At 44.7% G+C, this 24568-nt stretch overlaps 1 protein-coding gene across 1 annotated transcript; it reads right to left on the reverse strand.

Annotated features, from left to right (window-relative positions):
- Positions 1–5890: 5890 nt before the first annotated feature.
- Positions 5891–8710, reverse strand: klf2a (Kruppel like factor 2a). The gene is made up of 3 exons (XM_060846415.1): positions 8310–8710; positions 7220–8135; positions 5891–6995 (listed from the first exon to the last, which is right to left on the reverse strand). The coding sequence occupies exons 1-3, from the start codon at positions 8388–8390 to the stop codon at positions 6820–6822; spliced, it is 1173 nt and encodes a 390-aa protein (XP_060702398.1). The 5' UTR covers positions 8391–8710; the 3' UTR covers positions 5891–6819.
- Between the last annotated feature and the right edge of the window lie 15858 nt (positions 8711–24568).

The raw sequence follows: 24568 nt of genomic DNA on the forward strand, positions 1-24568 counted from the left end.
CAGTGTAGACTCAGTGGGCCGAATGGCCTACTTCCACACTGTAGGAATTGTATTAAAAATATATATATATATGGTTGGGTTCCAATGTGTGTAGATATTCTCAGACTTTTTGACATAAAGTGCCAATCTACACTGAATATAACCTGTAATGACAAGCATAGTCACCACCTGAATTGAAAGAAATTAATCTTTATGCAGGGTCATATGTAACTGCTCTGTAATGTACTTTTGCAAATTATATGAATAAATTTATTTTTGGGAAGAAGAAATATAAGCTTTAGTTTAATGTAATGAGTGGGCTAGAGAGATGAAGAAAGAATATGGCTGGTGTCTGGGCTCAGTTGCTCAGATTATTGACCCTGAACTTCACTTCATAACTGAAGCAAAAAACACTGACCAATAAAGGAAAGCATACCAAATGTCATCTTCACTATCCTACCTACCCTGCAACTCCATTTTCAAGGAACTATGAATTGCACTCCAAGGTCTCTTTGTTTAGCAACATTTTCCAGGACCTTCCCTGTAAGTGTATAAGTCCTGCCCTGATTTGCAATGAAAAAGATTGATTAATTTTATTCAGTTTTAGGCTGTTTCCTTAGGCTCAGGTGCCAGAGTAACACAGTGAATAGAACCAAATCTCATATTTACAAAGTGTCTTTCACATCTATAGTACAGTCTGAAGCACTTTGCATCCAATTAATAACCGTTGAATTGTAGCCAAACACTGGAGCCAAGCTATGCACAGTAAAATCTTGCAAAGTATTAACGATATAAATTAAATGTTGGCTTGTTCATGGTGACTGAGCACTCAGCGTTATCCAGGGTTGCAATGTCGAGTCTCTGTGATCGTCTTTGGGAACATTCCCATCCACATCTGGGGGCCATGTATAAATAGATTCCTGCTTTACCTCTTAACTCCTGGTGTCATTGGGCCACACATACTTTCCTCAACATCCTGATTTCTTTTTTTACATCACATCAAGAGATGTGAGTGACACTCACTTGGCCTGCATTTATTGCCCCTCGATGATTGCCCTGAAATTGAATTTGATGGCTAGGCTATTTCAGAAGACAATTTTTATAAAAAAATCCACCATATTGATGTGGGCCTGGAGTCACATATAGAGTCACAGAGATATACAACATGGAAACATACTCGTTGGTCCAACTCCTCCATGCCAACCAGATATCTTAAACTAATCTCGTCCTATTTGCCAGTACTTGGCCCATTTCCCTTTGAACCCTTCACATTCATATACCCATCCAGGTGCCTTTTAAATGCTGTAATTGTACAGATGAGACCAATTAGGGATGAGAGATTTCCTTCCCTAAAAGATATTAGTGAACCATATGGGTTTTTACAACAATTGACAATGTTTACAGATTGTCATCAGGCCAGTTTCTTTTATATTCAAACTGCTCTTAGATACCACTAAACATCATCTTCCCACATCTCCAAATAACCATGGTTTTCTTTTCATCTTTTTTTTAATCAGGTTTCCCCTTCCAGAAAAAAGGGAAGCAGAAACTAACAGTAACATACTGACTGTAGTACCAACCAGCATAGAGTCAATCCCCTAAACTGAAGAGACTCTGAATCTCCTTTTTTTTTGTTCTACTTGCACAAGCGCACACACTCTCACAGATCCAGCCCAAGTGATAGGGAAAACACCTGAGTGGTCCAGTGAACACGCCTGTTTATTTGTTTTTCTTAACCCCCAACACTACCGCCTAACTGCAGTAGTGCTTATTTTTTCCCCAGCACCCATGTTGTGTGTGTGCAGGTGTGAGACACAGTGAGAGACACAAAGTGCACAAATCTTTATTCAATTTCCACCACCAGGAAGATAGGAAACACCCGAGTGGCAATCTCCTGTTTATTTTTTCTCTTTTAATCAAAGGGCAATCCCCTGTTTATTTTTTTTTCTTCTTTTTTTTAATTTCCCCCACACTACCGCCTAACTGTGGTAGTGCTTATTTTTTTCCCCCAGCACCCATAGTGTGTTCTTTTCATCTATTTATTTTTTTAAATAGAGTTGGAGGGGTCTCCTCCTCTTTTTTTTTGCACTTTTTTCTTTTTTTCTTTTTTATTTATTTTTTTATTAACCCCCACACTACCGCCTAACTGCGGTAGTGCTTATTTTTTTTCCCCAGCACCCATTGTGTGTTCTTTTCATCTATTAACCACTGGCAGTGTTTTCCAATTGGTTAATTTATGTGCAAAACCTGTTAATGGCCATTTAAACCATCAAAGGTGGGAGAGGGGGGAAGGGGCGAAATCAAAATGGAGATGGAAGGAGAGATAAAGCGCTGTATCTCGAGTGGGGTCTACTTCTCTCAAAAGGGATTGAGAGTATTGCTGGATACTGGGTGCCCCCTGTCCCAGGATACCCTGTCACAATCATACTCGTGGAGGTGGGGCAGGCAGTTAGGAGCTGTTATTCCCCCTCCAAGGCCATTTTCTCATTCCTAATATCTTTATTGAATTCATCTGCCAAAGTAGGATTTGAATATATGTCCCCAGAGTATTAGACTTGCAATTCAGAGTCTGATAAGGCAGCTTGTATACCACAACAGGAATTTATAAACCTCTAGTTTGCCCTCACCTGGAGTATTGCATTCAGTTGCAGGTCCTGCACTTTAGAGTCATAAAGATGTCACAGAGTCACACAGTACAGAAATAGACCCTTTGGTCCATCCAGTCCATGCTGATCATGTTCCCAAACTAAATTAGTCCCACCTGCCTGTGCTTGGCTCAAATCCCTTCAACTTTAGAACATAGAATATAGAACATTACAGCGCAGTACAGGCCCTTCGGCCCTCGATGTTGCGCCGACCTGTCATACCAATCTGAAGCTCATCTAATGTACACTATTCCATGTACGTCCATATGCTTGTCCAATGACGACTTAAATGTACTTAAAGTTTTCTTAATCATGTAGCATCTTTTAGATGTTGTGAGTGTACCTGCATCCATCACTTCTTCTGGAAGTTCATTCCACACATGAGCCATTCATTCTCTGTGTAAAACATTGCTCCTCGTGTCCTTTTAAACCTTTCTCCTCTCACCTTAAAAATATGTCCCCTAGCCTTGAACTCTTCCACCTTAAGGAAAAGACTTATACCATTCACCTTAACTATGGCCCACATGATGTTATAAACCTCTCTCAGGTCATCCTTCAGCCTCCTATGCTCCAGTGAATAAAATGTCCCAGCCTTTCTTTATAACTCAAACCCTCAATCCTGACAACCCTCTGGTACATCTTTTCTGAACCCTCTTCAGTTTAATAAGATCCTTCCTATAACAGGGAAAATTTACAAAAGGGATCTACTGGAACAGGGTTCTGGGTGAGTTGTGTGTGGAAACTGGATGAGTTCATGTCAATCTCATCAAGTTAAAAGGAGAATTGAAAACCATGAATGTTATGTGAGAGGATGCTGGCAGAAGTGTTAATACATTTAATGTCAAGTGACAAAAAAAAGGAAGTGATATGAGGAGATTTTTTTTTCCAAACTTTTGTGCCCTGGAGTGTTGCTGGAAGCAGATTCACTCTTAATATTGACAAGAGAATGAGGAAAAATAAATAAGTGGAAAAGGGTAAGGGTACAGAATGAATTAGATGGGCAGAACATACTCCCTTTCTATAAGTCTTGTGTCAGTTCCACTGACTCACAGGCGGCCAATTCTACCCTAGACCTCATGGCGAAGCTAATTCAGCAGCTTATCATTGTTGGTGTTAAACTTTTGACCTTAAAAATGTGTTGCTGGAAAAGCACAGCAGGTCAGGCAGCATCAAAGGAACAGGAGAATCGACGTTTTGGGCATAAACCCTTCTTCAGGAAAGAAGCTCTGATCCCCAGCATCTGCAGTCCTCACTTTCTCCTAGTTAAATTTTTGACATCTCGCATGGAAAATTCTGTGTTGCTCTTGCTTTGTTAATGCGGCAGTGGTTTGCTCTGCACTTGGTGGGATTTGGCCATCTGGTGGGGTTTTATTTCACCCCTCCATGCTCCGGGACAGGGTTCCGCTGTTGATGTGGGGAGATGTTACGGGAGGTTGTGGTTCATCTCTCAGCTCTGTGAACGCTCCAACTCGGAACCTCACGCCGAGCACACTTCACAACTCCTGCTCCAGCTAACCAGAAACACAAGATGTAAACCAAAGAAACACACGTGACATAGAAAGCGAAAGGTAAAACGAACACAGAGGAACAGAAGTATTGTATTGTTTCGTTAAAATCCACGACGGAGCAGGATCTCTTGTCAAATACCGTTTAGTAAAATTCCTCAACACTTTCCCCTGAGGTATCGTGGGGAGGTGAGCAGTGAGGAGTGGAATCCAACCCTAGGCAAACAAAATCTGGAGTAGAAAGCGAATTGATAGAACAACCATGCTTCTTTGTCAATATTTGTAAAAACCTATCTGGTTCACCAGTATCCTTCAGGGAAAGACATTTATCATCCTTACCCCATTATCCTTGCCACCCACAGCAGTGTGGTCGACTTTTAATACCCTCTGGACAATGGGCTGGCCAAGCCAGTGATATCCACACCCCATGAGTGAATAATAAAGTATTGTGTGCAACCTTAACCTTTTTAAAATGTCCTTTAAAGTGTGTTTATTTTCTCTCCCAACTCCTCACCTCCACAAAGTGGAATGCATCGTCTGAGGAGCCAGTGGATGCAGGCCAGGGTGTGATATGGGAGGGTGAGCAACAGGAACAGCATACTTTCAAAGGGCGGCTAGTTACACAATGGGCCGAACAGTCGCTTCAGCCTATGAAAAGAGCCGCTGGTTGTCAACCTTGGGGATGTGGAATTGGTTGTCAGTAGGGCGTTGGTGTCACCTACAGATGGGGGTGGTGATAAAAGGGGGAAGTGAAAAGCTTCAATAACATCTCCCCACTTTCACAGCAGCTAGAAGAAACAAGAGTTACATGTTTAGAGGAAGGGGAGTGCGTTTTGAAAGCAAGTGCTTTAAGAGTGCCAAATATAATTTCTCTTTGTTCTGCTAAGAGGGATGGGAGATTTCCAGGTCCATTAATATTTGAATATTATCTCGTGGCTCTCAATTCAGAGAAATCCCGTACTCACTTCGCATTAAGTTTGTCTGGACGTTTTTAAAAGCTTATTATTTTCAGTTCATTTACAAAACGGGACAGCCTAGTGACAGAGTACATGACTGGTAGCGGCTCATTTGGAGCAAAAGTTTAGAAATCGGTTGATTTTCTGCCGTCTTGAGTGTTGACTGAGATGGTGGGGGCAGAGTTCTCATTTCCTTTTGGGTTATATTAGCCCGTTTCAGTTTGCTCTGAAATGTGCAAAATACAAATCCTCCCCGCAATCCCCTGCCTCCGATACAAAACATCAACAACCACCAACGGGATTCCGTTTTCAGGTCGAAAATATTGTTCTTATCTCTCTTTTTTTCGCTGTGGGATTCCGAACCCTTTGCATCCTTATTATCTTAACTGACCAGCGATATGTTGTTTCTAACGAACCGAAAAACCCAACTGACTCAACGGCTATAATATGTTTGCCGATTAAAGAGCAAAAAACACCTCACAAGGGAGACCGTTCTGCCGGTCGCGTTGGTTCTATGAGCGTGCCGCCCTACTATAAGTTTCGATGTTCCTTCTGTGATGTGGAGGGACCAGTGTTGGACTGGGGTGAATAAAATCAGAAGTTACACAACACCCGGGTCTAGCTTTCGGAAAACTGGTCACTTCAAATAAACCCTTTGGCACGATACCCTGGTGTCGTGTGACTTTTGACTGTTTCTATGGTTTAGCGAATCTCATTATCATGAAGTTGCCTTGCGCCGTTAGAGAGTGACACCTTACAGACTCAAATAAGCTCTCAGTTTAAAATAAACACAAAAAGGCAGCGGTTTGAAATTCATCCAGTTCCTTTATATTTACATAATACAAATAACTTTTATTACAAAATATTATATACATTTACTTCAAGATCAAGTCAGATAAAATACAATTATTAACTCCAAGACATCTAGCCTTGTCTAGTGTAACTCCGAGATGGGACAGACATTGCGTGTGAGCTATTGCACCTCAGTCACTGTGGGATCTATCTGTGCTCTTCACCGGATTGAGGGTGGGGGGGGGGGGGGGGGGGGGGGAGAGGGGGGGGAGGAGAAAGGGGACCTTCACCCGGCTGTCGTCGGACAAAAAAAACGCGACATTCGCTCGGACCCATCACCGGGTCCACAACTCGAAAAAAAAAGCGGACACAATAATAAAAAAGATATTGATTCGATTCAAGGCTTGCTGATACAAGGCTGCAACTGTGGGCAGTGTTAACTTAGCCGCGTTCCGTACATCGACTGAATTCTCTCAGTTACTAGAAAGCGCCAAGAAACAGACTCCGGCAACTTTCTCTGTGTAACCTCGTCCCGTGTTCAATCTTTTTTATAAAACAAATGACAGGATTTGTTTTGTCTGGCATCGAACACAAACATAGCGCCAATGTAAACTGTATACATTTGACCCTGTCACTAAAATCAGTCTTTCACGCAGTGAGTCAAGGGACACTAATTTTCATAACCAGTTCCTGTGTCCAGTCTCCTAGGCTGGAGTTGTCCCATCCCCTTGTCTCTCCATCGCCTGTTCCAATTCGCCCACTGTCTTTGGTATCTTCCTTCGCTGCCCATGTCCCAGGGCGGTAGTTCCAGCTACATTTCCCCAATCATCCTTGGTATTTTATTAAATAATTGTCTTTGGTTTTGAGAAACAGTTTTTGTTTGAAAACATTCTACCATTGTTATCGGAAGTCTTATGAGTGAGAGAGAGGGGCTTTGCTGGGTCAGATGTGTCTCTTCATGTGCAGGGCGAGGTGGTCTGATCTGGAGAACGCTCTCTCGCACATATGACACTGGAAAGGTCGGTGGCCGGTGTGCTTGCGGTAGTGACGGGTCAACTCGTCGGAACGGGCGAATTTCCAGCCGCATCCATCCCAGGTACAGTGATATGGCTTCTCACCTAGAGAGGGAGGGAGAGCAACAAAACCTGGTCAATATCTCATTCCAACACTCAAAGACTCACAACGTCGTTTAAAAATCAAAATTGCTCGTCTTTAACGCAATTAAACGCGAACAACTCATTGGCTGGGGAGACGCGACCGGCGCCACAGCAATGCAGCTCTGCAGATTTTGTTTTAAAAACGCAGATCGAATTTCCCAAAGCAGGAGTTGGCTGCTGCTTACCTGTGTGTGTCCGGAGGTGTGCCTTCAGGTGCGAGCTTTTGGTGTAGGTCTTGCCACATCCCGCGTAGCTGCAGGTGTGGGTAGCGGTCCTCTTCCTGGGCCAGGAGCGCCGCCCTCTCTTGGGCTTGTTGTCCAGCAATTCGAGAGGGGACGACGGCGGAGTCAGCATCACCCTCTGAGCCGGGGAAGGCTGCAGGGGCACCGGGTCATCGAACAGGCCGTACTGGTTGGGGTAGTGGAGGTGCTGGTGGGCGAACGGGTAGCTGGGTTGGTATAGCATCCTGTTGGGGTGGCAGAGAGGAGGAGGGGGCTGCTGCTGCTGCTGTTGGCAGTCTCCGGAGTTCATCAGGTCTCCGGGGCTGAGGGGGGGTGTCACACTGCCCCCGGCCAGCGGGGAACTCCCCAGGCGCTGCTGCTGCTCGTTATATGCCACCAGGCAAGAGACCGTGTCCTCCCGTTTGACCCGCAGGCAGGCCGCCTCTGGTTCCATGCTCACTCCCCCTTGCCCATAACCATCCAGAGCCGCCTCACTCTTGGTCGCTTTGGCTAACTCTTCGCTGGGGTAGACCGGGGTGAGCAGGAAGCGACCCTGCACCGCGCTGTAGTCCGTGTCCGAGCACATCAGCTCGGCCATCATACTGTAGGCGGGAGGGTCTCCGGCCTCGGGCGCGCTGTACACCGGACAGTTAGCCTTCTCATAGAAAGGGGTGACATCTCCTCCTCCTGCAGGCAGAGTGTAGTCCGCTCCCCCGGCAGGCTCGGTGGTCATGGTGTTGGACAGAATAAAATCCACATCCAGCAAGCTCAGGTCATCATCTGTGTCGCTGGCCCGCGTGAAATTCTCCAAATATTGTATAAAATCCGTCATGGGGCAGTGATTCTGAGGCTGCTTGAGTCCCGGCTCGTTTTTCCATTTCTGTGCAAGGAAGAAATTAACAACAAGGAGAAAAAAAAACACACAATGATTATCAGACTCATCTCGCAAATACAGAGTTAAAATAAATCTGAAACACGTTCACGAAAATCCCTGCGCTTCAAGGCAGGTGTCTGTCTGCATCCTTTGTGAGAAAAGTTATAGAAGTCTCCTTACGTTGCAGAACTCCTGCCTGTCCCAGGTCTTGGGGGCTGTGAATGTGGAGATAGACGGCAGGATGGTGCCGCTCAATGCCATGTCTGCCTGTCGGAACTGGTGGACTTCAGCAGGAGAAGGTTTGCATGGATCAAGCGGGGCTGCCCGGCTGCTACTCGTTCGCAGAACAGAGTCTCCAAAAAGTTCTGAGCTCGGATTAAGTACAGTACTGGTTTGAAGTTGTGCAGCGGGAGCCTGCGATTGGTAGGATATCAGCAAGTTAGCCGAGAACTTGAACCAATTGCAGTTGCCTCAGGAAACACGTCCAGGATGAGAACCGTACGCGAGTAAATGGCCTAAATTTAGCAGTAGTATATAAAGCGAGCTGGTCGACAGAGCGAGTGAACCATCTCCAAGCGCCTTCCCCGTTTCTTAAAAGCTGTCAGGGCTTCCTGCGTCTCCATAGGGACGAACCAAACAACACACACACTTCTTACAAAGCATGGACTGACGCCAGGCTGACGCAGGAACTATCCAGAGAACCGAGAGTTTTTTTCTCTCTCTCTGCATCACGCCCACACCCAGTGTTAGAATGCAAAGAGGGAAGAATGTATGAATCAAAATACGAGAGTCCTCCCCCCCCCCCCCCCCCCCCTCACAATACTCCACTCCAGGCTGCTGTTTGTAAATAATCTGGTGTGGCAGCTACAGCTCACACACACGAGTCTAATCGTGTTTTTCTTTGTTTTAAAACAGCGAGACTATTGGAATAAATGGGAGAGGGGAGGGGAGGGGGGTGTTCCAGTCTGCAAACGCATCTCAGACACAACACCGAGTGCAGGGAATCCCGCTCGGACTCCCAATGTAAACCCAGGTGGAATTCTGCTGCTTGTCCCTGGGTTTGTTTTAATTTCTGTCTCTTTGGATCGATCCTCCAAGCACACAAAAAAAAGTTCGATTTTTTTTGTGTAGTATGCGGTGCCTGGTTATGGTTAACTGAACGGCTCTGGACATGTTCGGGGGTCTCTTCAATTTGTATCCATTGCTGTGACAGAGCGTTTCAGTATTGAACAGGAATCTAGAAGAAGATTTAATACTACATTCCATCTGCAGGGGGCGCCTCCCATCTATTTCCAGGTAGAGATCAGCACAGCTTTCTTCAGTATTCTGTATCATCTTCACACACTCTTTAGTCACACATACATTCTCATATTAACATATCTTCTCACACGCTGTCACACACACATGCATATTCTTAACCACAAACACACACACACACACACTCACATACACACATATTCAGCAAAGAGGCTGGGTATTTTCTGGAAAGTAACTCACCTCCTGACTCCCCGATGTCTGCCCATCACCTACAAAAGCAGAAGTCAGGAGTGCGATGGAATATTCCACACTTGCCTGGATGGGGACACTTCATGAAGCTCGACACCACAAAGCGACCTGCTTAACTAGCACTAGATTCACCTCTTTTAATATTCACCCCCACCACTGTTAATGCAGCAGGTCCCAGCATTGCCCACTGCAAGGCATATTTCAGGAGCCGAACAACGCCACTTGGATACCACCTTCCAAACAAGTCACACCTATATGACAAGAGTAGCAGATACATGGGCATACTACCAACTCGAGGTTCCCCTCCAAGTCACTCACCATCCTGACTTGAAAATATATAGCGGTTCCTTCATATCCTGCTGATATCTAACCATTACTGGACAGTAGACATACAAGAAGGCCACAAGAATAGTGATGGGCAATAGTGCTGGTCCAGCCAGTTACACCCACATCCCCAACAAAATAAACAAATGAGAAACAATCCGTCACCAGCCACATTCTCTCTTACACACATACATTCCGATACACATTCTCACTACTCATACACTCTGATACACATTCTCTCAAACAAACACACACTCCGATACACATTCACTCATACACACATACACTCTGTTACACATCCTCTCATGCACACATACATTCCGATACACATTCTCTCACACACACATACATTATGATACACATCCTCTCACACACACACACTCTGATACACATCCTCACACACATATACACTCTGATACACATCCTCTCACATACACATACATTCCGATACACATTCTCTCACACAAACACACACATTCCGATACACATTCTCTCACACACACATACACTTCGATACACATTCTCTCACATATACATACACTCCGATACACATTCCCTCAGACACACATACACTCTGATACACATTCTCTCATACACACATACACTCCGATACACATTCTCTCACACACACATACACTCCGATACACATTCTCTCAGACACACATACACTCCGATACACATTCTCTCATACACACATACACTCCGATACACATTCTCTCACACACACATACACTCCGATACACATTCTCTCATACACACATACACTCCGATACACATTCTCTCACACACACATACACTCCGATACACATTCTCTCAGACACACATACACTCCGATACACATTCTCTCACACACACATACACTCCGATACGCATTCTCTCAGACACACATACACTCCGATACACATTCTCTCATACACACATATACTCCGATACACATTCTCACACACACATACACTCCGATACACATTCTCTCAGACATACATATACTCTGATACACATTCTCTCACACACGTATGCAGTGCAATACACATTCTCTCACACGCATACACTCTGATTCACATTCTCTCACACACACACTCCGATACACATTCTCACACACACACACTCCGATACACATTCTCTCTCACACAAACGTACTCTCCGATATACTTTCTCTCACACACACATACACTTCAAAACACATTCTTTCACACACATATACACTTCAATACACATTCTCTCTCACACACAAACACTCCGATACACTTTCTCTCACACACACATACACTTCAATACACATTTTTTTCACACGCACATACACTCTGATACACATTCTCTCACACATGCTCCTATACATGTTCTCTCTCACACTCTGATACACATTCTCTTACACACATAAACAATCTCCTTGGTCAAGAGTTTAGTGTCACAAGACACTATCCCCCCACCTTTACCTCCCTCAGAGGATGCACCAGTAGGGCTGCCTCCTACACCCTCCCCCCCCTCCGTCCCTCAGACCTCACTGAAATGCGAATCTGGAGCACACTGCCATAGCTCAATAGCTTGTTCAGGGAGAAATGCTGAGAAAGTGGAGAGTGTACACCCGCTCAGCCCCTGATAGGTGGGGAGCTCCACGGTGCCTGCAATTCGTGACTTCATTGAGATAAACAACAGACACAGGAGTAGCAAGCAGCATCATTGGGCAATGGTCAATCTAAATTAATGAGCGCAGCGGGAACCCTGCTGCCCCAGGCACACAAGTGGCCAACTGCAGTGATGGACAGGCTGGTCTCAGAGGCAGTGTATTACCCACAGTCCTTCACTCCAGAGTCATAGAGTCATAGTGATGTACAGCATGGAAACAGACCCTTCGGTCCAACCCGTCCACGCCGATCAGACATCCCAACGCAATCTTTCAGCATCACTAATCCAGAATGCACAAACATAGTGTATTGGAAATTACTATGTTGGTGCAGGGAGGCTGGTACCTATCAGATGCCATTGTCCAGAGAGGTCTAGTGAGTACAGCTGTTGCCCATGGAGTGTGCCCTGTCATATTAGTGCATAGTGTGCAAGACTGGGTGTGCAAGCATTGAGCTGGAGACCCCAGGTATCTGCTCTGACTGTTATCTTGGGAATTCTCCGTTTCTATTCAGTGGATGACAGAATGGGAAGATGCACATTAACGAGGTGAGATTAGCTAATAATGAAAGTGATAATTCATGCAGGCATGCCTCTTACTGCTCACTACAAAGACTCCCGTCTTCCCATCCCAACATTTGGTTAGAAAATGGGACTTTCTGATCTCGACATCAGGAAGACTTTTGAGGGGCATCTCACCCAGTTTCCTCAAATTTCCCATCATGGCCACGTCATTCAGGGTTTCTTACTCACACGGATACACCCCCTCCCAAACAGTCTTGTACAGATTCACTCACCCGCACACTCACATGCCCACATATACACAAATGCTCACACTATTGTGGACTGTTAACACAATCTCACTCTTCTTAAACATAAACATGTGTGCACACTTTCTCTCTCTCTTACACACTCACATAATATCGATTTCACAGAGAGGCACTTATTCTGAGTCACAATCTAGAATGATAGAATGTCAACAGCACAAAAAGGAAGCCATTTTTCTTTGTTTTTGTCTTTGTTACCTCTTAATAAGAGCAGCTCAGGCCATCTCATTCCTCCTCCTTTCTTTCTTTCCTCTTTACTCTTCAGGGGCTTATCCAGTTTTCATTTGTACCTGACTTCTGCACTTCCAGCACCACTTGCCAGAATCTGGTTGCCAGCATCTGCAGCCATTGTTTTTACCTTCTCCATTCTTGGTCAATGCATTCCACATTCAGACACATTTTCACCCGACTGTACAGCTGGGCTTCTGTTTATTGCTCTGACATAAAATTAATGAGTCACTCCAACAAATATAAGATTGAGCAAAAATTATTTCACTAAATCTGCCTGACTGGGAGTACGTGATGTATGTCATGTATGTGTATATATGACAGAATCATCACAGAATCATAGAATCCCTACAGTGTGAAAACAGGCCATTCAGCCCAACAAGTCCACACCAACCCTCTGAAGAGGAACCCACTCAGACCTATCCCCTTATCTTATCACTCTACATTTCCCTTGACTAATGCACCTAACCTACACATCTCTGGACACTATGGGCAATTTAGCATGGGCAATTCACTTGACCTGCACATCTTTGGATTGTGGAAAGAAACCAGAACACCTGGAGGAAACCCACGCAGACACGGGGAGAATGTATAGACTCTACACAGACAGTCACCTGAGGCTGGAATTGAACCCGGTTCCCTGGCGAGTGATGTAATTGTACATGTATGCATGTGTATCTGTATAAGTATGTATGTGTGTGTGCATATAAAGTTGGACACTTTCTTTATTTCTTCATTTTTCTGCCTTTATATTGTGAATTTTAATTTATTTTTAAGATGACACTGAAGAGTGATGAGACTAGACACACTGTATTTTGTAACAAGATACACATGACAGAAATAAATAAAACATCTGAGTCTTCACTAACACTGTTTACTTTCATCTCCGCACCATCCAGTCTGTCTCTGACTCAGCTCAGCTTAACTGAAACTCTCATTTATATTTTGTCATTGAGACTTGACCGTTCTCCCTTCTGCCCTTCATGTTCATAATCTATCCAAAATCTCTGCTGCTGTCACACCCTCTCCTGTTCACCCATCACCCCTGCAATCACTGACTCTTACATAAACAAAGGCTTGATTCTAAAATTCTCACCCTTGTTTACAAATATCTCCATCAGCCCTCCGAGATTTCTGTCTGACTCCTGCCTCCAATTCTGGTCCAGTTAGTGCTTTCAGCTGTCTGGGTCCTAAACATCTCCATCGCACCTTCTTATTATAAATATAGAGTCACAGAGATGTACAGCACGGAAACAGACCCTTTGATCCAACTCGTTCGTCCATGCCCACCAGATATCCCAAACCAATCCAGTCTCATTTACCAGCATTTGGCCCATACTCCTCTAAACCCTTCCTATTCATGTACCCATCCAGATGACTCTTAAATATTGTAATTGCTCCAGCCTCCACCACTTCCTCTGGCAGCTCATTCTATACGCACACCATCCTTTGCTTGAAAAAGTTTTTCCTTAGGAACCTTTTAAATCTTTTCTCTCTCACCCCTTAAACCTACACCCTCTAGTTTTGGACTCCCCTACACAGGGAAAAGGCCTTATCTATTTACCCTATCCATGAACCTCATTTAGATTAGATTACTTACAGTGTGGAAACAGGCCCTTCGGCCCAACAAGTCCACACCGACCCGCCAAAGTGCAACCCACCCATACCCCTACATTTACCCCTTACCTAACACTACGGGCAATTTAGCATGGCCAATTCACCTAACCTGCACATCTTTGGACTGTGGGAGGAAACCGGAGCACCCAGAGGAAACCCACGCAGACACGGGGAGAACGTGCAAACTCCACACAGTCAGTCGCCTGAGGCGGGAATCAAACCCAGGTCTCTGGCGCTGTGAGGCAGCAGTGCTAACCACTGTGCCACCGTGCGGCCCATTATGCTCATGATTTTATAAACCTCTATAAGGTCACCCCTCAGCCTCCGACGCTCCAGCCTCTGCCTGTTCAGCCTCTCCTGATAGCTCAAACCCTCCAACCCTGGCATCATCCTTGTAAATCTTTTTCTGAACTCTTTCAAGTTTCACAACATCTTTCCTTAAAAGATACTTCTTTGACCAAGCCTTTATGGGAATGGGCATCAAACCTTGTTGGATAATATATCTGTGAAATGCCGTGGGACGGTTGATTGTATATAGATTTTTTTTAGATGTATATTGCTGTATGTGTTTCTGTGTGGTCTGTTCCTCTCTGTGAACTGAGTGGAGGTATAATTCAGGTGGAATATAGAATACATCTAGCCTGTAAAACTTCAAGGCCCGCAGTTAATATCTGGCTCTGAGCCAGAAGTGCAGTTTTCCTTAACGTCAGCTCTGGGCAAACAGAGAAGGAAAATGTTTAGGTCAAAACATTGGTAGCTAGCGAGTAATCAGCTGCGCATGCGAGAAACTAAAACGTTTAGCAATCGTTTGCAAACTTTTAAATGAGTTTTCAGTTCCGTTTGGCAAACCCTGCAGAGCCTGGTTAAAGTGCGAGATATTGCAGTAGGTATGAGAGACAGTTAAGAACTCAGTGCTCATACCCTGGATCGCATACAGTGGCTGAAAGACTCCTTGTGCCAGCTTGCAAAACACTACACTCTGAGTCACCAACCCTTCTTAAAAACTGAATAAAAATGCAAGTCATTCAGGCCCAATGCAACCGTTAGTTTCGTTGTATTTTTTTAACAATATTTTTTGCAAACAGAACGTGCTTGCTTCAGAGTTTTTCCCTGTGTAAACTTAGCAGATGAAACCGACAGAAAATGGGAAGAGAGATGGGGGGTCGGAAATTAGCTCGATGACAACACGAATATTAGATGTAAATCGGTGCTTTTTTGACAGTCGTTATTAACGCTTTGTTTGCCGAGAGGGCCCTCCGCTCACCACATCAGAGCCTAGGCGCCACACTCAGGACTTTGTAAAGTTAGTGATACAATCTCGGCTTGAATGACAATGAGCTTTATCACGTTTCCTAACAACACACAGCGGGCAGCTAACTCCAGCTGGACGTGACCAGACCCTGTTACATTGTCCTCACAAAGCGACTGCCAGGCTCCACATTCTTACCGTGCCTTTCTGCAGACTCAGTATTGTTTGAGCACAAGTTGCATAGACGTCACTTGGGTCAGCATCTTAATTGTTACATTGTGATGCATGTGCAGCCCTCCCCCATACTGTAGAGCCACGTCAAGTTCAGTTCCATCAGCTCAGTGTTTAGAAATTAATTGTATTTTCATTTTAAATTCTTTACTGACCCTGGTAAGGCCAGCAGGTTAAAAAAGTTTCAGGGTAAGGGGCAGGAGATTCAGAGGGGATTTGGGGAAAAAAAGCTTTTCCATTCAGAGGGTAGAGCGAATCTGGAATGGAGTGTCTGGGAAGGTAGTGTAGGCTAGGAACCTCATAATCTTTAAAAAAATATTTGGATGAGTAGTTCAAAAATCATAACATTCCAGGAATGCACATCCTTGGACTATGGGAGGAAACCAGAGCAGTCAAAGGAAACCCATGGGGGGAGAATGTGCATAATCCATGCAGGAGGCTGGATTCAAACCCAGCTCCCCGGCATTGTGAGGCAGCAGCGCTAACCACTGAATCACAGTGCCTCCCATTATTGGGTAATAGTTATGGAGTCATAGAGATATACAGGAAGGAAATAGACCCTTTGGTCCAAGTCATCCATGCCAACTAGAGATCCTAAATTAACCTAGTCCCATTTGCCAGCACTTGGCCCATATCCCTCTCAACCCTTCCTATTCATATACCCATCCAGATGCCTTTAAAATATTGTAATTGTACCAGCCTCCACCACTTCCACTGGCAGCCCATTCCATACACACGGGTAAAAAATGAGGTCTGCAGATGCTGGAGATCACAGTTGAAAATGTGTTGCTGGTTAAAGCACAGCAGGTCAGGCAGCATCCAAGGAATAGGAAATTCGACGTTTCGGGCATAAGCCCTTCATCAGGCCCAAGGAATAGGAAATTCTAATGAGCCTGATGAAGGGCTTATGCCCGAAACGTCGAATTTCCTATTCCTTGGATGCTGCCTGACCTGCTGTGCTTTAACCAGCAACACATTTTCAACCACATTCCATACACACACCAACTTCTGTGTGAGAAAATTGCCCATTCGGTGATCCTGCGTTGATTTTTACTTCAGAAATGTAAATGACCAAAGCAAAAAGCTAAAGCTCTGGGGTAGTCTTCGTAAGCCCTCTAACACTGGGGGATAGATTGGTGATCCAACAGCTATGACCTTCCTCAAAACTAAAATGGCCATCACTCAGCTCCAACTGGGCAGACCATGGGTTTGGAACCAAGGTGGTGCCAGAGAATGGTGACTCTGTACACTTTTCATTAGAGATAGGAGCAGGGATAGGCCATCTGGCCCCTCAAGTCTGCTCCGCCATTCAGTAAGATCATGGTTGATCTTTTCGTGGTCTCAGCTGCCCCTACATGCACTCTCACTATAATCCTTTCCTGTTCAAAACGTTATCTTTGAAAACATTCAATGAGGAGCCTCAACTACTTCACTGTCCTCTTCTGTGTTGATTCTAATTCTGAATGTAAGGAAACTCCCAGGAGGATAGACAGCTGAAAGAATTTAAGGGTGTCCCCGAAGAGGTCACACATCCCTGAGACACGAGTGGTATGGGCTGGTGACTGACTGAAACAGGGAGGGCTCACCGAGGACAACGCAGAGCTCATTGAGAGATGGCCTTGGTGATACACAGAGATGGAGTGGAGATGTTGGAGGCTGCATTTGAAGCCACCAAAAAGCTGGGACTGGGCAGCCCTTCATGCATGTGCTGCCTGTAGGGTGCAGAAAGCCATTGAGTGAGCGGGAAAAGCTGAGCAAGGAAATCCCAGAGTGATTCAAATCGGTGATGTTCAAAAAGCCAGAGCTAAAGAGGAGCAGGGATCCTGGAGGATTGAGGGATTGCCAGAAGTTCCAGAGATACGGAATGGTGAGGACAAAGAGACATCCGAAAACAAGAATGAGAATGTTAAAGTAGAGAAGGTGCTTACTCCGGAGTGAGTGTAGGACAGGGAATATGATGGTAGTGTCCCTACCTCTGAACCGGGGCGGGGTGGGGGGGGGGGGGGTTGGGGGGAAGGGGGCTGGACTGACCTGCCAGAGGTGTATCATAACGTCCTGAAACAGCTTGATTTGAAACTATCTCGGCTGGGGAGTAGGAAAGGATTTCTGGTTGGGACAGGAAGAGCAGGAATTCAGCTGCAGCTTCAATGTGGGAGGCTGCTGATTGCAATGGATGTGACCTTAAGGTATCATTGTACAATGTCCTAAACCAGAGGTCTGGCTGAGAGCAGGGAGTGGGGAGCAGAGGGCAGAGGATAGTTCTTGTCTGTCTGAGGTCAGCTTTTCTGTCTAACCATTGGGCCTTAAATATCACCCTCACACTTCCCCTCCTCTGGGCTCACTGAAAGAAACTTTGCTGGATTTTGTGGGGCTGTTCCCCACGATGTCTCTGAGGAAGGTTACCTTTTAGCCTAGTCCTTGTCTGGGTGATCATTAACTCTCTGTCACTGAAGGTGAAGATGTTCCTGTCAATGTATCCCCAGTTTGATTACTGACGGAACTAACAACTTCTCTAATGAGAACTCATCTAACCACATGTTTTCCTCTCAATGTATTCCTTTTTTATAGTTAATATTAAGAAGGACTTCAATGTTAACTATTAATTCATTTCTTTATTTTTCTACTTATTCTATGAAGGTAATGCTTAACGTTTTAAACTTGTCTTTTTTTAACTACCTAAGTTTTTTGTACTCAGGTACCTTCGTACCTAAGTTGGAACCATGTGTGGTGACATATACACTTTTCACTGTACTCCTCAACTTGAGTATATGATAATAAAACCTAAATCTAAAAATGTTAAGGTCAGAGAGCAGCTGTAGACTCCTCAGGAATCCTGATGCACTCACTCTCTGCAGTAACTCTCCAGGGAAGTCAAAATGATCAGCTGGTGTCTGGAATCATCAGTGAGTCAGTCACGGACTTGAGAGGTTTCCAACTGATTTATCTGGGCAGTCCCCCAGGAAAAGTTCATGGAATTAAAACTTACTCTATCCTCTTGCTAATTAGAAAACTGACCAACTCTGACCCAACATCTGACCTCTACCCTCCTGTTCCCCACTAGACAGCACACGTCAATACCCATTGTCATCCACTCAAACACCTGAACTCTCTCCTGGATACCTGACTCTCCCACACTCCTACCTGACCCCCTCCCCTCCAAGCTGATCTCATATTGACACTTGGTCAGTTTTACACACTCACTCACAGCTGGGATTATACCCCTTCACGTACCACCAGCCAATTCACCTGGTACTCTCCTCCCCATGCCCACTTCCCAGCTTCAACGTGCCATTACCTGCTTTGCAGACAATGCCCTTGCCTGATTGCCTTATTCATTTGCCTCCTCTGCCAAAACTTTTAGGATCTTTAACCTGTCTTTGTTTACTGGGATACAACAGTGATTGCCTTAAAGGGGATGGTTTCTGTGGGCTTGCTGGACTCCAGCTAAGGGGGTTAGATCTTGCATTGGAAGTCAGACCTAAAAATTCCTGGGAAAATTCCTAACTAAGCAACTCTTTGTCTGAAATAGGGTTTCTGGCCAGATCAGAAGATTTGGGTTAAGGACAATGGGATTTTAGGGAAATAAGTGATTTTTAAGGAGTGTGTTAAAGGAGCGAGGGGTTTTGGAGAAATGGAGAAATTTACAAGTTTGTATCCAGCTTTCCTGGGACTTTATATCTGAATCCTCCAATCATCCTCCAATCCTTCTTGGATGCTGCGAGACCTGCTGTGCTTTTCCAGCAGCACACTCTCAATGCTGAACAGGTCTCTATGTGACCTCAGTGTTGTCTCTGGCTCTTGAGCTAAGTCATGCTACCATAAAACCATCTAGTTCGACCTCAGTGATATTGTTAAAGATTCTGGTTAAAGTCACAAATGACATCCTGTGTAACTGTGATAAAGGGAAATATTCACCCCTTATCTTTCTCAACCTGACTGCGAATGACCATCATATTCCGCTGTCATTGTGGCTCAGCTCATTGGGCCTGCTCTCATCTACTTCCAGTCTTTAATTGGAGCCAGGGAATCACCCAAATGACTTCTTTTACCCATCATTCTATGCTCCCTCCCGTGTTGCCTCAGTATCTCCCTTTGGTCCCCGTTCACAGAGTCATAGTCATAGAGTCAGACAGCACAGTAACAAACCCTTTGGTCCAACTAGTCAATGCCAATCATGTTCCCAAACTAAACTAGTCCCATCTGCCTGTGCTTGACTCATATACCTCCAAACACTTCCTATCCATGCACTTATGTAAATGTTTTTCAAACATTATAACTGTACCAGCATCCACCACTTCCCCTCTCTGTGTTAAAAGGTTGCCTGTCATTTTCTTTTTAAATCTTTTTTCCTCTCACCTTAAAAAATATGCCTCCTAGTCTTGAAATGCCCCACCCTACAGAAAAGATACCTGCCAGCTACCTTATCTGTTAATTTGATAAGGTCAAGTCTCAACCTCCCATGCTCCATTAACAACAGAGACTGGCCTATTCAGCCTCTCCCTACAAGTCAAACCCTCCATTCCTGGCAATATCCTGGTAAATCTTTTCTGAACCCTCTCCAGATTTTTAATATCCTTCCTATAACAGGGCGACCAGGTCTGGACACGGTTATCCAGAAGAGCCCTCAGCAATGTCCTGTATAACCTTCACATAATGTCCCAACTCCTCTACTCAAAAGATCTGAGCAGTGATGTCTCATATTTCATTTTCATGCTGCTGTTTGGTGCCATCATTTGGAAACAGTATCAGTTCCTATACAGACACTGATGGTATGTAATTACCAAACTGCATGTCCAATACTTGAGTAGTAGATATTTTTCTCAGTTTAGTATTGGGAATTAAGGGGCAGCCATTATTTTTGATCACACACAACTCCCTCTCCATTCCAGCTGCATGTCTTTCCCTGGAGCAGTCTGACCAGTCTCTTTATGATCTCAGTGTTGTATTTGCCTCCTGAGCTGAGTTTCTGACCTCGTATTTAAATTGTCATAAAACCACTTATTTCGACCCTCTGTGACAGTCTGCTCACATTATTGTGCTGCTGGAATCCTCATGAATGCCTTTGTTACCTCCAGACATGACCATTCCAACACGCTCCTAGCTGGTGTCTCACACTCTACCCTTCACGTACTCGAGATGAGCCAAACTGCTGTGTCCAGAACACGCAACAAGATCTGTTCACCGACCACTCTCGTGATCTACACTGACACCTGGTCAAGCAATACTTTGCTTTTAAAGAATGTAATTCTTATTTTCAAAATCAGGGTGGCACAGTGGCTCTGTGGTTAGCACTGCTGCCTCACAGTACCAGGGACCCGGTTAGGATTCCAGCCTCAGGTGACTGTCTGGGTGGAGTTTGCACATTCTCCCCGTGTTTGTGTGGGTTTCCTCCGGGTGCTCTGGTTTCCTCCCACAATCCAAAGATGCGCAGGTTAGGTGAATTGGGAGTGCAGTGTGGATACAAGGTTTATATATTGGGGTGAATATGGAGTGGATACAGGGTTATATATTGGGAGATTACAGTGTGGATACAGGTTTATATATTGGGGTGAGTTCAGTGTGGATACAGGTTTATATATGGGGAGAGTACAGTGTGGGTACAGGGTTATATATTAGACTAGATTAGATTAGATTACTTACAGTGTGGAAACAGGCCCTTCGGCCCAACAAGTCCACACTGACCCGCCGAAGCGCAACCCACCCATACTCCTACAATTACCCCTTACCTAACACTACGGGCAATTTAGCATGGCCAATTCACCTGACCCGCACATCTTTGGACTGTGGGAGGAAACCGGAGCACCAGGAGGAAACCCACGCAGACACGGGAAGAACGTGCAAACTCCACACAGTCAGTCGCCTTAGTCGGGAATTGAACCCGGGTCTCAGGCGCTGTGAGGCAGCAGTGCTAACCACTGTGCCACCGTGCGGTGAGTACAGTGTGGGTACAGGATTATACCTTAGGGTGAGTACAGTGTGGATACTGGGTTATATATTGGGATGAGTACAATGTGGATACTGGGTTATATATTGGGGTGAGGACAGTGTGGATTCTGGGTTATATATTGGGGTGAGTACAGTGTGGGTACAGGGTTATATATTGGGGTGAGTACAGTGTGGATACAGGGTTATATATTGGGGGTGAGTACTGTGTGGATGCTGGATTATATATTGGGGTGAGTACAGTGTGGATACTGGATTATATATTGGGGTGAGTACAGTGTGGATACTGGGTTATATATTGGGGTGAGAACAGTGTGGATACTGGGTTATATATTGGGATGAGTACAGTGTGGATACTGGGTTATATATTGGGATGAGTACAGTGTGGGTACAGGGTTATATATTGGGGTGAGTACAGTGTGGATACAGGGCCTATCGACTCAATAGGGAGAATCTGGAATTTGGGTCATCCTTTTAAATAAGGGCTTGATGATTTAAGACAGAGATTAGGAGTTTTATTTTCCCAAATGAATTTGAGGCTTTGGATTTGCCTTTCTCCTCAGGCAGTGAGGTTATCTTTAAATATTTTTAAGACAGAGGTGGGTAGACTTTTGATGATCAAGGGGATCGAAGATTATCAGGGGGTATGCAGGAGTTGTTTAGAGTTTCAATGGACCATCACCATATGGATAGACACTCTGTATTAGATAAAACGTCTCCCAAAAACTGCTGAAAGAACTGTCCATCAGGGCTCTGTGCAAAGGTTTGACAACAAGATTTGGATTTACTTGAGTAATTGCTCTTTGATCTTCCTCTTCAATGCTTGATGTTAGGGGAACTACATGTGGCTGATAGAATAGAATTAATACAGAGACCTTTGTACACACACGGTTTTAAACCAAAACCTCAGGTCTCTCAGTGGTGAATCGCTCACCTCAATATGATGTTCTGAGGGTGGAAATCCTGTATTCAGCTTCAGCTTTGTATGCAAAAGATTTGCTCTGTAGCTCACTTCAGTTAACTCCCGGTAAATGTACGCCTGATCAAAATCTGGAACCTATACCGAACAAATCCATTTGCGTGATGGATGTTCAGTCTTTTCAATCTTCCTCCACCCATCAGGAAGGTCTGAGATCTGTCTGTTTCCCCCAGTACTCAGGTCCAATTAGACCTCATCTGAGAGTGGTCACTTCTGCATTTCAGGAGTATTGCACACTCTCCACCATCAAAGCCCACTTAAATATCCAGACTGATGTATTTAATTAAATTGGCCACTTTAACTAAATCTGTGTGCTGCAGAGTGTTTTATTATCTGCTGTCTGCAAACAATTTTGATTGAATTTAATTGAAAAGAATAATTGGTCATAAACTTAGTGATTTAAAACCAATGCAACCACCACAGGAATGACAAATTGGATAAACTTCGAGTGTCATTAGAATATACATGCAGATACACCCTATGAACACATTTTAAACTGATATTGACGTGAAGCAACAAAGATTCAAAGTTGGATGGTCACTGGGGAAGAACATTTGGCCATCGTCAAAGGAAGGGTGGGATTGGCGTTTGGTGCTGATGCTCTGTAATTTGGCCAAAGATGAGGCTGAAGGCTTCTGCTCCTTTGAGGAACCTGAGGAGAGAACTCCAGTTCAAGCTGACCCACAAGGAGTGCTGGAAAAAACATTTGGATTTGAGAGACTTTCCACTCAATTTGTGTGTTTGTGCGTGTGTGTGAGTCAGTGTGTGTATGTATCTGTATGTGTGAATCTGTATATGAGTTTGTGTATGCACACGTGTTTGTGTGTCTACGGGTCAATGAGTGTACACGTGAATGTAGCGTTGAATTTTTGTGTGGGTGTACCTATGTAAATGTAGCTATGGGTGTGGGTGTATATGCATATGTGTGTGTATATATATATATATATATATATGTATATGTGTGTGTGAGTATGTGAGAGAAAGTGAGGACTGCACATGCTGGAGATCAGAGCTGAAAATGTGTTGCTGGAAAAGCGCAGCAGATCAGGCAGCATCCAAGGAGCAGGAGAATCGACGTTTCGGGCATGAGCCCTTCTTCAATTCTGAAGAAGGGCTCATGCCCGAATTGTCGATTCTCCTGCTCCTTGGATGATGTATGAGTATGTGTACATGCATATTTATACGTCTATAAAGTGTGGTGCTGGAAAAAGCACAGCAGGTCAAGCAGCATCTGAGGAGGAGCAGAGACGATGTTTTGGGCAGGACCATTCAGCAGGATAACTGTGGGATTACGACACCAGGAGGGGCTCCTGATCTGAATTCTAGCTGGAACCTACATGGAGACCATCTCCAACAGTGCAATGCACTCTGGCAGCAGCCCCATTGTGCATAGTCCTGATGAAGGGTGCTACCTGAAACATTGACTCCCTGCTCCTCGGATGCTGCCTGACCCGTTGTGTTTTTCTAGTGCCACATGTCCAGCATCTGCGGTCCTCACTATCTCCTATGTATATGTCTACATGCCTATGTATATATGTATGCAGAGTCCTAGAGATGTACAGCATGGAAACAGACCTTCGCTCCTCCGTGTCTATACTGACCAGATATCCTAACCTAATCTAGTCCCACCTGCCAGCACTTGGCCCATATCCCTCCAAACCCTTCCTATTCATATACCCATCCAGATGCCTTTTAAATGTTGTAATTGTACCAGACTCCACCGCTTCCTGTGGCAGCTCATTCCATACACGTACCATTCTCTGCGTGAAAAAGATGCCCCTTAGGTTCCTTTTAAATTTTTCCCCTCTCACCCTAAACCTATGCCCTCTAGTTCTGGACTCTGAACGGAAGCCTCGTGGCTCAGAGGTATGGACAATACCACCACACATTTCTTAAACAACCCAGCCAATTTCCA

The sequence above is a fragment of the Hemiscyllium ocellatum genome, chromosome 28 (genome assembly GCF_020745735.1).
Source record: "Hemiscyllium ocellatum isolate sHemOce1 chromosome 28, sHemOce1.pat.X.cur, whole genome shotgun sequence".
Lineage (NCBI taxonomy): Eukaryota > Metazoa > Chordata > Chondrichthyes > Orectolobiformes > Hemiscylliidae > Hemiscyllium > Hemiscyllium ocellatum.

Bases quoted from the DNA above. Each gene is read 5' to 3' on its own strand.
- klf2a (XM_060846415.1), bottom strand. From the start codon at position 8,390: ATGGCATTGAGCGGCACCATCCTGCCGTCTATCTCCACATTCACAGCC. The intron at 8,136-8,309 runs GTAAGGAGACTT...TTCCTTGCACAG, and splicing joins ACAGGCAGGAGTTCTGCAAC to AAATGGAAAAACGAGCCGGG. The intron at 6,996-7,219 runs GTAAGCAGCAGC...CTCCCTCTCTAG, and splicing joins ACACCTCCGGACACACACAG to GTGAGAAGCCATATCACTGT.